This window comes from Giraffa tippelskirchi, chromosome 6 (genome assembly GCF_054371585.1).
Source record: "Giraffa tippelskirchi isolate mGirTip1 chromosome 6, T2T-mGirTip1v1.2.pri, whole genome shotgun sequence".
NCBI lineage: Eukaryota > Metazoa > Chordata > Mammalia > Artiodactyla > Giraffidae > Giraffa > Giraffa tippelskirchi.
Genome location: NC_137280.1, coordinates 91803996 through 91818618, shown reverse-complemented (window position 1 = coordinate 91818618; position 14623 = coordinate 91803996). Strand labels below are relative to the sequence as shown.

Sequence of the window (14623 nt, the reverse complement as noted above, 5' to 3'; positions counted from 1 at the left end):
ACCTCTGGAATCTGATGCCAGCAGAGGTGCTGAGAGTACTTGTAAGGAAAGGAGGGGTTCAGGGGTTACCAGCACACTGAGAAGCAGACAGGGAACGTGTTCTTTGGTTGGAGGTATGCCAGCTGTCTCCTGGAAGCTGAGATGAGCTTAGGGTGAGGGGCCACAGTCACAGAAAAAGAAATTTCTATGACGAGCAGTTCCCTGTCTTGGCTGCTCTAGGCCAGGCCCTGACACAGAGCTTTAGAGTCATCATCACGTGACCCTCACAGGCCTGTATTTCTGAGAAGAAAGGACTAAGTCTAGAGCTGCTAGGCTCTCCCTCCTCGCTGCCTCACACTCCACAGAGCCCCCATGGTCCCACACCTGGGTCCCATTCTGGCTCAGCCATTCCCAAACCGTATGATTTTTTTTTCCTTATTGGAGGATAACTGTCTTACTATTTTGTGTTGGTTTTTGCGTACAATATGAATCAATCGTAAGTATATACATATTCCCTCCCTCTTGAACCTCCTTCCCACCCTCCCATCCCATGCCTCTAGGTTATCAGAGCACTGAGCTGAGCCCCCTCTGGGCCATTTGATTTTGAAAAATTGCTGTATCTATCTGCTCCTCAGTTATCCCTCAAACTCCCCATGAAACTTGGAGGATCACAGTGTCTACTACAAAGCTGTTGGGGGAATTCAGATGCTAAAAGCCTGTCAGTGCTCCTGTTTGGCCATGCACAGATCAAGCATGCAGGAGAAACTGACTGATTGCACCATTTCATTTCAACCCCTTTGTCAGGACTGCTGTGTGGACTCCGCCCATCCAACCTACCTGGTACTGCTTGAGCACGCCATTGACCATAAGCGCCGACTGCTTGTCCACCCTCTCGGTGACGGCGTGGGCCACAGCGTAATAGGACTGCAGGCCACGAGCGAGGGCCTGAGACACGCCGTACTCGTCGTCCACATCTTGCTTGGCGTTCCTGGGAGGAAAATGGAAGGGCCATGTGAAGATAAACACTCTTACTTGGGACAACATGCTTCTGACACAAGCCTCTGCAGAGCAGCTTTTACGGCTTGAGCCGGAAGATAAGCCCAAGAGCAGCCACACAGTCTGAGGACGGGCAAGTCGGCAGATGCCAACCTAGGGGCCAATACTGGACTTCTAGGTGCCGGGGGGCGCCTTCCCTGTCACACCAGGGAAGGAGCATTACTTTCTGCTGGAGGCTGGTTACATAGTCCACCCTCTCTACTGAGAGTACAAGGAAAAATGTACACTTGACAGCCTTGCAAACCTGAATCATTTATACACTGGAGGTTTTGTGATCTAATCTGGAATTCTTTAGGGAAAAAAAGACATTAAACTACTTACATTTTATTAATGTGACAGATACAGGTGACCCAATTTCCATCATACTGCTTTATGCTATGTCTCTGTCTTTATATCACCCTACCCATCTTGTCCAGTTAAGCTGGGTTTTCTTAGCTTAGAGCAGTGGTCTCCAAACTTTTTGGCACCAGGGACTGGTTTCATGGGAGACAGTTTTTCCACAGGCCGGGGATGGGGGGTGGGGTGATTTCACCACAATTCAAGTGCTTTACATATTATTGAGCACTTTGTTGCTAATCTAATGCTGCCGCTGATCTGACAGAGGTACCGGTCTGTGGCTTGGAGGCTGCAGACTCTTGGTTTAGAGGGTTTTTCTAATGGATTAAAAAGATTGTATGTTTGTTCTCATGGTTCCCCTTCACACCTAAAGTTTATATAATACATATCACTCTCAATCCTCTATTTAAGAGTATCTGCTAACCCTGTACTGTAAACCACCAGGAAATTGGTATAATAATTTTAACTGCTTTCAAGGGCAAAGGATGAAAAACAACCTAAATGACCACCGTCAAGACAAATGCCACCGTACGAGACCATGGCAGGGATGCCATGCGGCTGGATATGGAAGAGAGTGAGACGCTATGTGTGCACAGACACGAGAACAAGGGGCGGAAGAGTGTCCCAGAAATGAAAATTAAAAAAAAATGCACAGGGTTATGTGTGGAAGACACAAGCTGAGGAAACAATTTTTCCCAAGGAGGAGAGGGGGAGGGCTGAGCTGGAGCACAAGCGTGGTAAATCTTTCGTGGTAACCGCCCCCATCTCCTACACACACGACGAACCACGTGAAAGGATGGACTGTCATTACACCCTATGAAAATCAGAGACATCTGAAGTTAAGTCCATTTGACGTATGGGGTCCAGCAATGGCTGCCAGCTGGACAGGGCTATTCAAGGAGGAGCTGGGATTCTGATGGCTTCCGCTGGTGCCCCCCACGCAGGGAGCTGGCAGAATGGGAACAGGTGGAGAGAACCCTTACTCAATGATGTGCCGGGCGTCCACCTCAGAGACATCATCGCTGTCGGGATCTGGAATCTTCTTCTTCTCCTCCACGGGCAGGGTTGGGGGCTGCGCAGGCTGCGGCTGCTCCTCCTCCTCCTCCTGCCAAGAAACAGGTCCATGTCTCCCCAGGTCAGGTGCCCAGGGGCGCCCAAGGGAGAAGACCAAAAACTAGGGATGGTTTTACAACCCACACGCCTTCTTCCTGCCCATCCCAAAACATGTCATGCTTTTTACGTGCATCTTCTTTTAGTTGCTCAGTACATGATTTTTAGTTTTCGTAGCAGAGTCCAGACACTTTTTTTTAAGGATATCTCAGGCTATTTCTGTACTTCAGTTGCTGCTAGTAGATTCTATTTGCACCCAGCCCTTCTTACATAATGTATGCTACTAAAACATACATTCTCTCTTGGATTTTCTAGGCATTAAATATTCATAGGCAACCTTAAATATTTACTGCTCTTGATTTACTTTCGGTTTTACTGACATGGCACAAATGTCTAAAACATGTCAAATAAGACTGCTGGTAACAGGCACCATAGTTTACTAAGAGGTTTTCTATAAATCTGTGTACAGTAAGTCCCCCACATATGAACCTTCAAGTTGAGAATTTTCAAAGATATGAACATGCATTTCATCAATGTCAGGTGTGAGTGACACAGCAGCCTGTCCTCTGTCTCCTATTGCTGACGATCCTCCAGCTGTGCCATCTCCCACCTCCTCTCCCTCCTCCAGTCAGTAACTCTTCTTGTCTGTTCACTAGATGTCCACCCCTGAGTGTCAGCTATTGACCTGTACTATTAAACTTTTCAAGGTACCATTCCATAACCGTGAAAATGTGTTCTTTATAGTTCATGTTTGTTTTATGTATTCTTTGTGTGAAAAGTATTATAAATCTGTTACAGTACAGTACTATATAGGCAAACTGTGTTAGCTGGCTACCTATGCGAACTGTTGGACTTAAGAACGCACTCTTGAAATGGAACTCATTTGTATGTAGGGGACTTCCTATTTAAGTATTATGTTTCCTTAAAAGGATATTTCAACATTAACTTAGCAGATAATACAGGAGATTCTGTATGACATATTGATAATATACATACAAATGCATTTCTTAACATTAAACTATCCTTGTATTCCTGTTTGAATCACACAAAATCTGTGTGTACAATGGAACTGCTATAAAACTAAAAAAGAAAACATCTGTTAATTACTCTGTTAAATTATTCCAATCAAACTCCAGTGAAATTTCCCTTGGAGAAAGCAAAATAATTTTATAGATTACTGGGAATAATGAACATATGAAGATAGCAGGAACACTTTGGCCCCCCAAAATCATAGCTGTAAGACTTTCCAAGTTGATAGTACCATGTCAGGAATTAAAATAGGAATGGGAAGTCTGGCTAATTCCAATTAAAAGGGATCAGCAAATTTTACCTTAAAAAGCTGGACAAAAGTAGCACCAGGAACCATCCCAGAGAACTGGAGTCTGAGACACACTAACGCTTAAAAAAACTGCCGAGCTTTGAGTAAGCAGACGGTGGGAGTTTGTAGAGATCTTACTTGTGGGTGTTTTCACCTCTCCCATCCTGATGTGTAAGCTCTGTCAGGGTGGGCGGGCCATGAGGCCTGGCAGCTGAGTCTGATGGGAGACTCTGTTGTTTTACAGCAGTGGGCGATGCTCGGGCCAGCAGCAGTCAGTGGAGGTGAGGACCTCAGCCACGGGTAGGGAGAGCAGATTACTGGCTGAGGGCTGTGCACATGCGCAGAGGAAATGAGACAAGGCCCAGCGGAAAATAAAAGCCAGGGTAGGCTTGAAAACGACTCAGACCCGGAACATGCTCTTCTACATACACAGATCTACTGGCAGGAGACACAGTCTTTACTGGCTCAAGGTGTTGGAGGTGACTGCTAAGTTATGAAGAAATACAACCCATTCCTAGAGAGCCAGGATTAAAAATGAATATGAGAAAAAAACAAAACTAAACAATAAACCGAGCAGACACCACAGACAGCACACTCCCTGGGGAAACATTCCACAGATTCGGCCTAGATAATTTACTAAACAAATAAAAACACCACAAACGAACCCACAAGGGTGGAAGTCAGAACACAGAGTGGCTAAAATAGCCTTCCACTAAACAGTCACTGGGCTTCCCTGGTGGCTCAGCGGTAAAGAACCCGCCTACAATGTAGGAGACACAGGTTCGATCCCTGGGTCGGGAAGATCCCCTGGAGAAGGAAAACAGCAACCCACTCCAGTATTTTTACCTGGGAAATCCCATGGACAGAGGAGCCTGGCAGGGTACTGTTCATGGGGTCGCAAAAGAGTCAGACATGACTTAGCGACTAAACAACAATAAACATTCACTATAAGATAAGCAAAAAAAGAAGAGAGTATGATGTGAATATGATTTACTCAATTTGTTAAAAGACATCCATGAAAAATTTATAGCTAACACTAAACAGTGAGAGAGTAATTGCTTCAAACTTAACATCAAAAACAAGCCAATGATATCTGCTCTGGATACATCTATTCAACATTTTATTGGAGGATCTAGTGCAACAAGGCAAGAAAAAAAGATTAAAAATTAAGGCACACAGATGGGAAAGGAAGAAGTAAAGTCATGGTTATTTATGAATGACATGATCTTGTTTGTGAAAATCCTAAGGAATCAAACAAACAAAAAAACCTTACTGGAATCACCAATACGAGTTTAGCAAGTTCCCAGAACATAAGATCAACATAAAAAATTTTTTCCCATGTTATCTCCACAGAAAAGCTACAAAATATTCAAAAATAAAATTAAGAAAACAATTCTGTTTGTAGTAGCATAAAAGGGATAAAATAATTAAGAATGAATTTAACAACAAAAAAGCAAAAACTGTACTCTGAAAACTACAAAACAATACTAGGAGAAATTAAAGATTATCAAAATAAATGGAGAAACTGCTCATGTTCATGGATTGGAAGACTGAGTATTATTAAACGTGATTCTCCCAAAACTGATCTAGACTCAACACAATCCTCCCAAAAAAATCCCAGCAAGCCTTTCTGTAGTAATTGATGAGCTGATCCTAATGTGTACATGGGGATGTGAAGGCTCTGGAATAGTCAATACAGCAAAATAGTTGAAGGACTAACATTACCTGATTTTAAAATTTATTATAAGCTACAATAATCAAGATAGTGTGGCAGTGACACAAAGATAAACATAATCAGATCAACAGAAAAACACCGAGTCAGAAACAAACCCTTATTCTAATGGTCAACTAATTTCCCACAATGCTGCCAAGGCTATTCAATAGGGAAAAATAGCCTATTCATCAAATGGTGCTGGGTAAGGTGGATATCCATATGCAAAGAAACCCTTAGACCTTCGGATCACAGAGAGATCAACTCAACTATGACCCTAAATGTAAGAGCTTAAATATAAAACTTGCAAAAGAAAACATAAGAGAAAAACCTTCATGACCTGGAACAGTTCTCAGTATACCACCAAATGCACAATTCATAAAAGAAAAAAATCAAAAAAAGATTCCATCAAAACGAAACATTTTTACATTTCAAGACAACATTGAGGGGAAAAAAGACAAACAGACTGGGAGAAGATATTTGCAAGTTATATATCTGATTAAGGACAGGTATCAAGAACATATCAAGAACAAGAATTCCTACAACTTGATGATAAAATGACACACAACCCAATTAAAAATTGGCAAAAGATTTCAATCGATTTTCACCAAAGAAGACATCAGAATGGTGCATAAACATTTGAAAAGATGCTCAACATCATTACTTACTAGGAAAACACAAAGTCAAACCAGAGATACCATTACATACCCACTAGGATGCCTACAATGTAAAGAACAGATAATACCAAGTGTTGATAAGGACATGGAGAAACTGGGGACCTGTGAAAAGGTACAATCACTTCAGGCAATGGTTTGCTAATTGCTTAGAAAGTTAAACATAAGCTTACCATATGACCCAGCAATGCCATTCCTAAGTATTTACCCAAGAGAAATAGAAACGGAAAACACACAAATGCCCACAATTTGGTGAAATGATAAACAAAATGTGGTATATCCATGCAAAGGAACACGACTCAGGAATAAAAAAATTTTTTTAAGAGCTTAACTTTTATTAATGGCTTCTCCACATTATTTCTTTTTAATATTTTTTAAATTGAGGTATAAATTACTTAAGAGTAAAATGCACACATCTTATCAAAAATTTTGATAGTTGAGTTTGTTAAGTTTGGAAATATGCATATAAGGGTTAAATCTACACCCTCAAAGCAGAGAATATCTTCTTTTTTCTTTTCCACTATGCTTATTACAGGGTATTAAATATAGTTCTCTGTGTGTGGAACCTTGTTGTTTACCCATTCTATAAATAACAGTTTGTATCTGCTTGTCCCATACTCCCAATCCTTCCTCCTCCCTTGCCCCCTGGCAGCCACAAGTCTGTTTTCTATGTCTGTTTCTACTGTGTAGATAAGTTCATTCACATCAAATTTTGGATTTAATGTATAAGTGATATCACGCAGCGTTTGTCTTTCTCTGACTTACTTTTCCTAGTATGATAATCTTTAAGTCCACCTATGTTGCTGCAAATGGTATTACTTCATTCTTCTTTATGACTAACACTTCACTGGGTATATGTATCTTTAACATCTTCTTTAACCATTCACCTCTCAATGGGCATTCAGGTTGTTTCTATATCTTGGCTATTGTAAATAATGCTGCTATAAACATAGAGGTGCGTGTATCTTTTTGAATTATAGTTTTATCTGAATATATGCCCAGAAGTAGGATTTCTGATCATATGGCAACTCTATTTTTAGTTTTTTGAAGAACCTCCATAATGTTCTCCATAGTGACTGCACCACCTTACATTTCCACCAGTACTGCAGTATTCCACCGACACTGCAAATATTTTCTTCATGCTCTCTCCAACATTTGTTATTTGTAGACTTTTTAATGATGGCCATTCTGACCAGTGTGAGGTGGCATCTTATTGTAGTTTTGGTTTGCATTTCTCTAATAATAAGCAATGTAGAACAAACTTTTGACATACAGACAACATAGGTGAAACTTAAAAACATGCCACGTTAAAGAAGCCAGACAAACAATACTGTATGTTGTATAATTCCATTTATGTGAAATTCTGGAATAGGCAAATCTATAGAGCAGACCGGTGATTTCCTGGGGCTGGAGGAAGTAGCAAGAACAAACTGTAAATCAGTGAGATGAAGCTTTTTGGGGTGATGAAAACATTCTAAAGTTTGTGCAGTGTGATGACTATGCAATTCTGTAACCTGACTAAAATCACTGAAGAGTAATCTTATTATGGGTACACTTTACAGTATGCAAATTATATCTCCAAAAAGTTGTTTAAAAAAATTAACAACGAAACATTATTAGTCTAAAAATCATTAGAATTTTAAAAGGAATTTTAAATACTACATCAACTACGTATCTATGCCTCAATATTTAAAAATAAACAAAATAAAAAAAAACAAAATAACAAAAAAAGTAAATTCTCAAAAAAAAAAAAAAAGAAAGAAACTGGTGGATATAAAAACCTAATGTATTAATTTTTAAAAAATATCACAGGTCAGTGGGGAAGGGGTGAACCAACAGTATACCCATTGTCTTAATACTACTTTGCTGTTGTTTAGTTGTTAAGTCATGCCCTACTCTTTGCGACCCATGGACTGTAGTCTGCCAGGCTCCTCTGTCTGTGGGATTTAATACCGCTAGAAGTGAGGGGGAAAGGGGCTCCATCTCAAGTCCTACACAAAATAAATTCCAGGTGACCTGAAGAGGTAAGAAGGAGGGGAGTGAAGACAGGACATATCAAAAGAAAGATACAGATAAACACCAAGCTGATTTCAGGCTGAGGTAAATACATAAAGAATACTTAAAAGTTTCAGCTAAAATATGCAACTGATCTGAAATTGGCAAGTGAAGCAAATCATTCAAAGGAGAAATCTAAGTGGTCAGTAACACCTGAAAAAATGTTTGACCTTAATAAGCAAAGATATGGCTATTAAAATTCTCTCTGTATAACCTCATGGAGGGGGCAGAAGCTTTTTAAAAGCCTTGTAAGCCACCCTCACCCCAGTTGATGGGGGAATGCAGGGTGTACCCTTCTTGGGGGTAACCGTGCAGAAGTAACCCTCCCTACAGACACTGCATCCCCAGGCTTCCTCCGGTCCCCCTTCCCAAAGAGGCCGGCCAGGACAGATAGAGGGACAAGACTCTCATCTGAGCTCTGACAACCAGGGAAACTCTAAAAATCACCTTACAGGGCATAATTCAATGACTCAGAGAATATGCACAATAAATACAAGCATGTATAAGGTTTTCAAAGAACAGATGATAAGGGGCAAACATCGCATGCTCACGATAGCATGCTCACAACTTCATACCGGCATGTTTTGGAGGGTAGAGTTGTTGGGTGCCTGGCATACAGCCAGTGTGACTGAGGACATATGAGTGAGGACATCTATATTTTATTTAATGAAGTTAGAGTGGAAACAGTCACGCGTGATGAGAGGCTACCATATTAAACAATGTGGCTCTCAAGAACCAACTTTCAGCCTCGGCAGCCCCCTGCCCATCTCTTACCCCACTCGATGCCTGGCCTGAGTGGAAGAGGAGCTTAGCATCCACTGTGGTAGAGGTCACACCACAGAGCCTCGAAGGCCTGGATGGCCAGGAAACGAACTCTTACCTCCTCCTCTTCTTCTGAGCCACTCTCTTCACTATCAGATCTTGGAGCTACTTCATACCTGGGGAGGGAAAAAAAAAATCAGTGTTGTAATATAAATCTCCCCAGGAAACTTGCCTAGAGGTATAGTGGTTAAGACTCCAAGCTTCCAATGCAGGGGGCACGAGTTCAATCCCTGGCGGGGGAACTAAGATCCCATTTGTCATGCAGCACAGACTAAAAAAAAAAAAACTCCCCAGAACCAGCACAACTCACTTTCTTTAGCAAATCGGCCTGTTTCCAATGCAAGCAGGATCATCCCCTGCAGCCACCTCCCCTGGAACGAGGCTGGCCTTCAACCCAGGATGCAGGCTGCCACCAGCCTGCGAGACCCCACTCACCCTGGGTTCATCTCCAGCCAGGCCTCCAGCTGCCCAGCTTTGGGTGCATCTGTGCCTGTAAGGATCTTCCCACTCTCCACGTGGATTACTTTCACCGGCAGGTCGCTCATTTGGCTGGTCTCGTCTAGAGGCTGAAAGAGAGTCACACGCAGGACGTGAGGTTCTGCAGAGTCCATACCCTGGGCGTCCATCCGCATACCAGGGCCATCTGGGAACTGCCCCCCTACCCACCCGAACTCCGGCCCAGAAAAATGGCACACAAGCTGGGTTAACTTAATGTTAATAACTCAGTAAAAATATATGTAACCAATTGATAACAGCTGTGTCTTGGAAATAACTGATATGTTTTTAATTTTCAAATAGCTATTAGGTTGGCCAAAACATTGGTTCGGGTTTCCCCATAAGATGGGGCTGAAAAACCCGAACCAATGTTTTGGCCAACCGAATACCTATTTGTTTGGCCAACTCAGTAACATAGTCATACAGTCGAAGATCCAAGAGGATGGAGTGCGGACTCTCTGCATCCCTACCCCCGAACTCAACAGTTTCTCTCTTCACAGGTGCCCACCACTATCAGTTTCTGGTGTGTTCTCCTAGATCAATTCCACACAGAAGAAACAAGGTCTTCTGTATTCCTTCCTTTCTGACCCAAGTGACTACACTATTCCCATTTTTCTGGCCCTTGATTGCTTCCATTTTTACTGGATTTGTAGACTGCATCAAAGGTCCTCATTCTTTTCTGTTAAACAGCTAATTAGAATCTTTGAAAAATCAAACAACTTCCTTGTAGCAAAAAATATGTAATTCCTTGATTTCTTGAGATACTGACTTAGGATGAAGTTTTCCCCTTCAACAGATCCTTCACATTTCCTAGCAAGACCTTCAGGATGAGGATGAAGGTGGAAACCTTTGTCTGCACCCACTAGGAACTTAATACCTCCCAAACCTCCCTGCAGGCTGTGCTCACCACCTACAATGACCCTCAGCAGAGACTACTGTTGCTATTTAGTTGCTCAGTAGTATCCAACTCTTGCACCCCCATGAACTGTAAACCCGCCTAACCGCCACCCCACAAACAAGCTCTGCAGGCTGCCTCGGTCAGTGACTGTCACCCCTGCATCTTTCCTAGGAGCAATCAGGGTGCTGATGGTGGGACCTCTCCACCCCCAGAATCCTGACTCAACTGCCCTGGGGTCCTCACCCCAGGCCTCTCTCATTTTCAGAAGGTCTCCAGGTGACACTGATGTCTAGTCAAGGCTGTGGACCACTGGGCAAGAACAGACACCAAGACCACTAGCAGCCATCATGGAGCCGTGCTTCCTGTCACTATAACAGGATGAGCAGCTGCAGTGGCTATCCTCCAGAGTTCCCTGAGCCACACCTTCCTGCCATACGAATGCCCCAAATGGCCTCGGGAAGGCTTTGTGCTGTGGTCAAATGCCAGCCCACATCTCTTCTTAAAAAATTCAGCATTTCAAATAAAACCCTGTGGAATAAGTATCAATACATTACGTATATGACCACTATAGTCATTCATCTCTGGGAATCAGGCCAAGAGGCAAAAGTGTGCCAACTGCTATGAGCTGGGTTGTGTCCCCTCTGGAACTCAAAAGCTCAAGCCCCAACTCTCCAATGTGACTGTATTTAGAGACAGGGCCCTGTGGGGGTGGGGGGTGGGGTAATCCAGGTTAAGGTCGTAAGGTCATAATTAGGTCATAAGGGTGGGGCCCTCATGATGGGATTAGTCCCTATAGAAGAAACCCCAGAGCCTGCTCTCTCTCCAGCCAAAAAGCAGGAGGCTACAAACCAGGAAGAGAGTCCTCACTAGGAACCAACCTTGCTGAACCTTGAGCTTGAATTTCCAGCTTCCATAACCATAAAAACATGTATTTCTGATGTTTAAGCCATACCAGCTAAGACAGCATCAAAAAGTAATGTATAAGGAGGCTCATTACCACAATGTGCATGTAAAAAAGAACAGCAAACAGGGGGAAGAGCTACCAACAAGGGAGGAGGTATACAGTGGTCCATCAGAGTTGCTTGGTGCAGGATGTCTGCTATATCTATTGATGGGAAGCAACTTAAACAGCTATCAATCTGAACAATGAAAGAGATTCTAAGTATGTCAATACAAAAAAATAAGAGGAGAACTAATGGCTTGATATGCAAAGTGATCCAAGATACTATGCCAAGCAGAAGTCTTGCTATGTGTAGACTAACCCAAATGGTCCCCAAACAAAACAAAGAGAATGCAAGCATGAAGGTTCTGGGAAAGGTGTAGAGAGAGACGTCAACCAGAAATCGACATGCATGCTCATGAGAGAACAAGTACCATGGGGGCTTCTACTTCTCACGTTGTCACTACATTCACATTTCATGTTATCATTTTTTCACCAAGGAGAAGTACTGCATTTATGATTCAAAGAAGCAAGCAATAGCCACATCTCTAATACAGTGACATTAAAAAGAGTCAGGTGGGACTTCCCTGGCAGTCCAGTGGTTAAGAATCTGCACTTTCAATGCAGATGTGGGTGTGGGTTCAATTCCTGGTTGCGGAACCAAGATCCCACATGCCTCTTGGCCAAAAACCCAAACATAAAACAGAAGAAGTACTGTAACAAATTCAATAAACGCTTCAAAAATGATCCACATTAAAAAAGAATAAATAAATCTCACAAGTAAATAAATAAAAAGGGTATGGTGAGGGTAATAAATAAATAAATAGAGGGAAACTGGAAAAAATAAGATACAGCACCAGGCAGGGAAAAGAAAACCTCCAGGAAGCATGTGTACAGAAAATATCCCAGAGCAAACACACCCATGATTACTCAAGGCTTCCCTCTGGGAAGGGGCTTAGAGGAGGAGTTAAGGGAAAGGGTAAAGGACACATCTTTTATTTGCACAACTCACATCTTTCTTTCACATGCAGAATGGCTGCCTTCAGGAGGCAGATAGGAATGTTCTGGAAGAGATGGATGTGTGGGGATAGCAGCCCCTCTCTAGGGGGCCTCTTTGCATGGTTCTGACTTTGGGACCAGGCTAATATTTCACATACTAAATAAATAAGTGAGGAGTAAAAAAAGTGGCCCAGTGGTAAAGAATCCCCCTGCCAATGCAGGAGACATAAGAGACACAGGTTCAATCCCTGAGTCGGGAAGATCTCCTGGAGGAGAAAATGGCAACCCCCTCCAATATTTTTGCCTGGGAAACGCCATGGACAGAGGAGCCTGGTGGGCTACAGTCCATGGGGTCACAAAGAGTCGGACACAACTGAGGGACTGAGCATACATGCACACAAATAAATAAAACCAACAAGGATTGGGGGAACCTCACTAATTGGAAGACCAAAGGGAGGACTAATCTTCTAAACAAAGGATCGGAAGCACATACTTAAATAATAATAATGATTTATTTACCTGGATGTGCTAGGTCTTGGTTGCGGCATGTGCGGTCTAGTTCCCTAACCAGGGATCAAACTCAGGCCCCCTGCATTGGGAGCATGGAGTCTTAGCCACGGGAAGTCCCTGGAGCATATATTTTAAACTGAAAACAAACACTGACTGCATGTTAGCTACTCTGAATGTACTTCCTGCGCCTTCTAGGACTGTGCAAAAAAGGGATTGTATTGTGGCAGACAAGAGTCAGTTTGGGGCTATTATAACATGGGCAGGGAGAAGGAGAGAAAGAAGCCAGGGTATTGGATTAGAATTGGAGGTATCAGTGCAACTGCCAACATTTTTAATTTATATAACTAGTTAATATATGTAACTAGCAAAGTGGATGTGCATGCATACACACATCTGTTTCCTAGATCTATCCGCTGAGAGGGCCCCAAAACAATGAGACCTCAGTAGCAATGAGCACACCTAGATCATGGTTTCCAAATATTCTTTTCTGATGAAAGAAGTCAGGGCTCCTTGGAGAAATGGCTGAATTCAGGAGGGAAAGCAGAAGCTGAGCCCGGGGCCATTCTGGTGTGTGAGGAAGTCAGAACGCCCTCAGAGAACAATGGGGCAGAGGGACACAGGAGTTAAGGTGAAGGGGTTCCCACTGGCCCAAACTGGAACAGTCTTGAGCATCAAAATATATAATGATAGTGCAGGATTCAACCAAGTAAATCCATTAGACTAAATAAGAATCCATGAGTCAGTACCAGGGGTTGGCAAACTATGGCCCACGAGCCAAATAAAAAAGAACGGAAGGCTACGTCCATCAGCAGAGGAATGGATAAAGAGAATGTGGTGCAGGACTTCCCTTGTGGTCTAGTGGCTAAGAATCCACTTGTCAATGCAGGATACACAGGTTTGATCCCTGGTCCAGGAAGATACCACATGTCATGGGGCAACTAAGCCTGTGCACCTCAACTACTGAGCCCCCACTCTAGAGCCCGTGCTCTGCAACAAAAGAAGCCACTGCAATGAGACGCCTGTGCGTTGCAACTGGAGAGTAGGTCCTGCTCGCCACAACTAGAGAAAGCCCTAATACCTCAATTAAAATCCAATGCAGCCAAAAATAAAATAACATTTTAAAAAAGACAGACAATAACATGTATTGATAAAGGTGTGGAGAAACTGGAACCCTTACAATAACACATCACTGATATGGAGAAAAAAAGATGTAGTGTGTGTTTGTGTGTGTGTGTATATAAAACAGAATACTATGCAGCCATAAAAAGGAATGCAATTGTGCCATGTACATAGACATGGATGGACAAAGAGATTGTCACACAGAGTGAAATAAGAAAGAGAAAAATCCTGCATATTAATGCATATACGTGGAATCTAGAAAAATGGTACTAATGAACTTATTTGCAAAGTAGAAAGAGAGACACAGATGTAGACAACAAATGTATATATACCAATGTGGGAAGAGAGGGTTTGGGATGGATTAGGAGACTGAGATTGATACATGTACGTGTATTGACACATTTTATCCTATGTATAAAATGGACTTCCTAGGTGGTAAAGAACCCGCCTGCCAATGCAGGAGACTTAAGAGACGTGGGTTTGATCCCAGGGTCAGGAAGATCCCCTGGAGAAGGAAATGGCAACCACTCCAGTATTCTTGCCTGGAGAATCCCATGAACAGAGGAGTTTGGTGGGCTACAGTCCACATGGTTGAAAAGAG

The 14623-nt window shown here is 42.7% G+C and overlaps 1 protein-coding gene across 8 annotated transcripts in view; it reads right to left on the bottom strand.

Annotated features, from left to right (window-relative positions):
* The window catches only part of SMARCA4 (SWI/SNF related BAF chromatin remodeling complex subunit ATPase 4), an 89424-nt gene that overhangs the window by 46461 nt on the left and 28340 nt on the right, over positions 1–14623 (bottom strand). For all 8 annotated transcript variants that reach the window (XM_081498353.1, XM_081498356.1, XM_081498358.1 and 5 more), the window contains exons 12-15: positions 9497–9627; positions 9120–9177; positions 2355–2476; positions 817–967 (exon numbers count right to left, since the gene is read on the bottom strand). In XM_081498353.1, coding sequence (XP_081354479.1) covers positions 817–967; positions 2355–2476; positions 9120–9177; positions 9497–9627 — 462 coding nt within the window. The remainder of the gene's footprint in view (positions 1–816; positions 968–2354; positions 2477–9119; positions 9178–9496; positions 9628–14623) is intronic.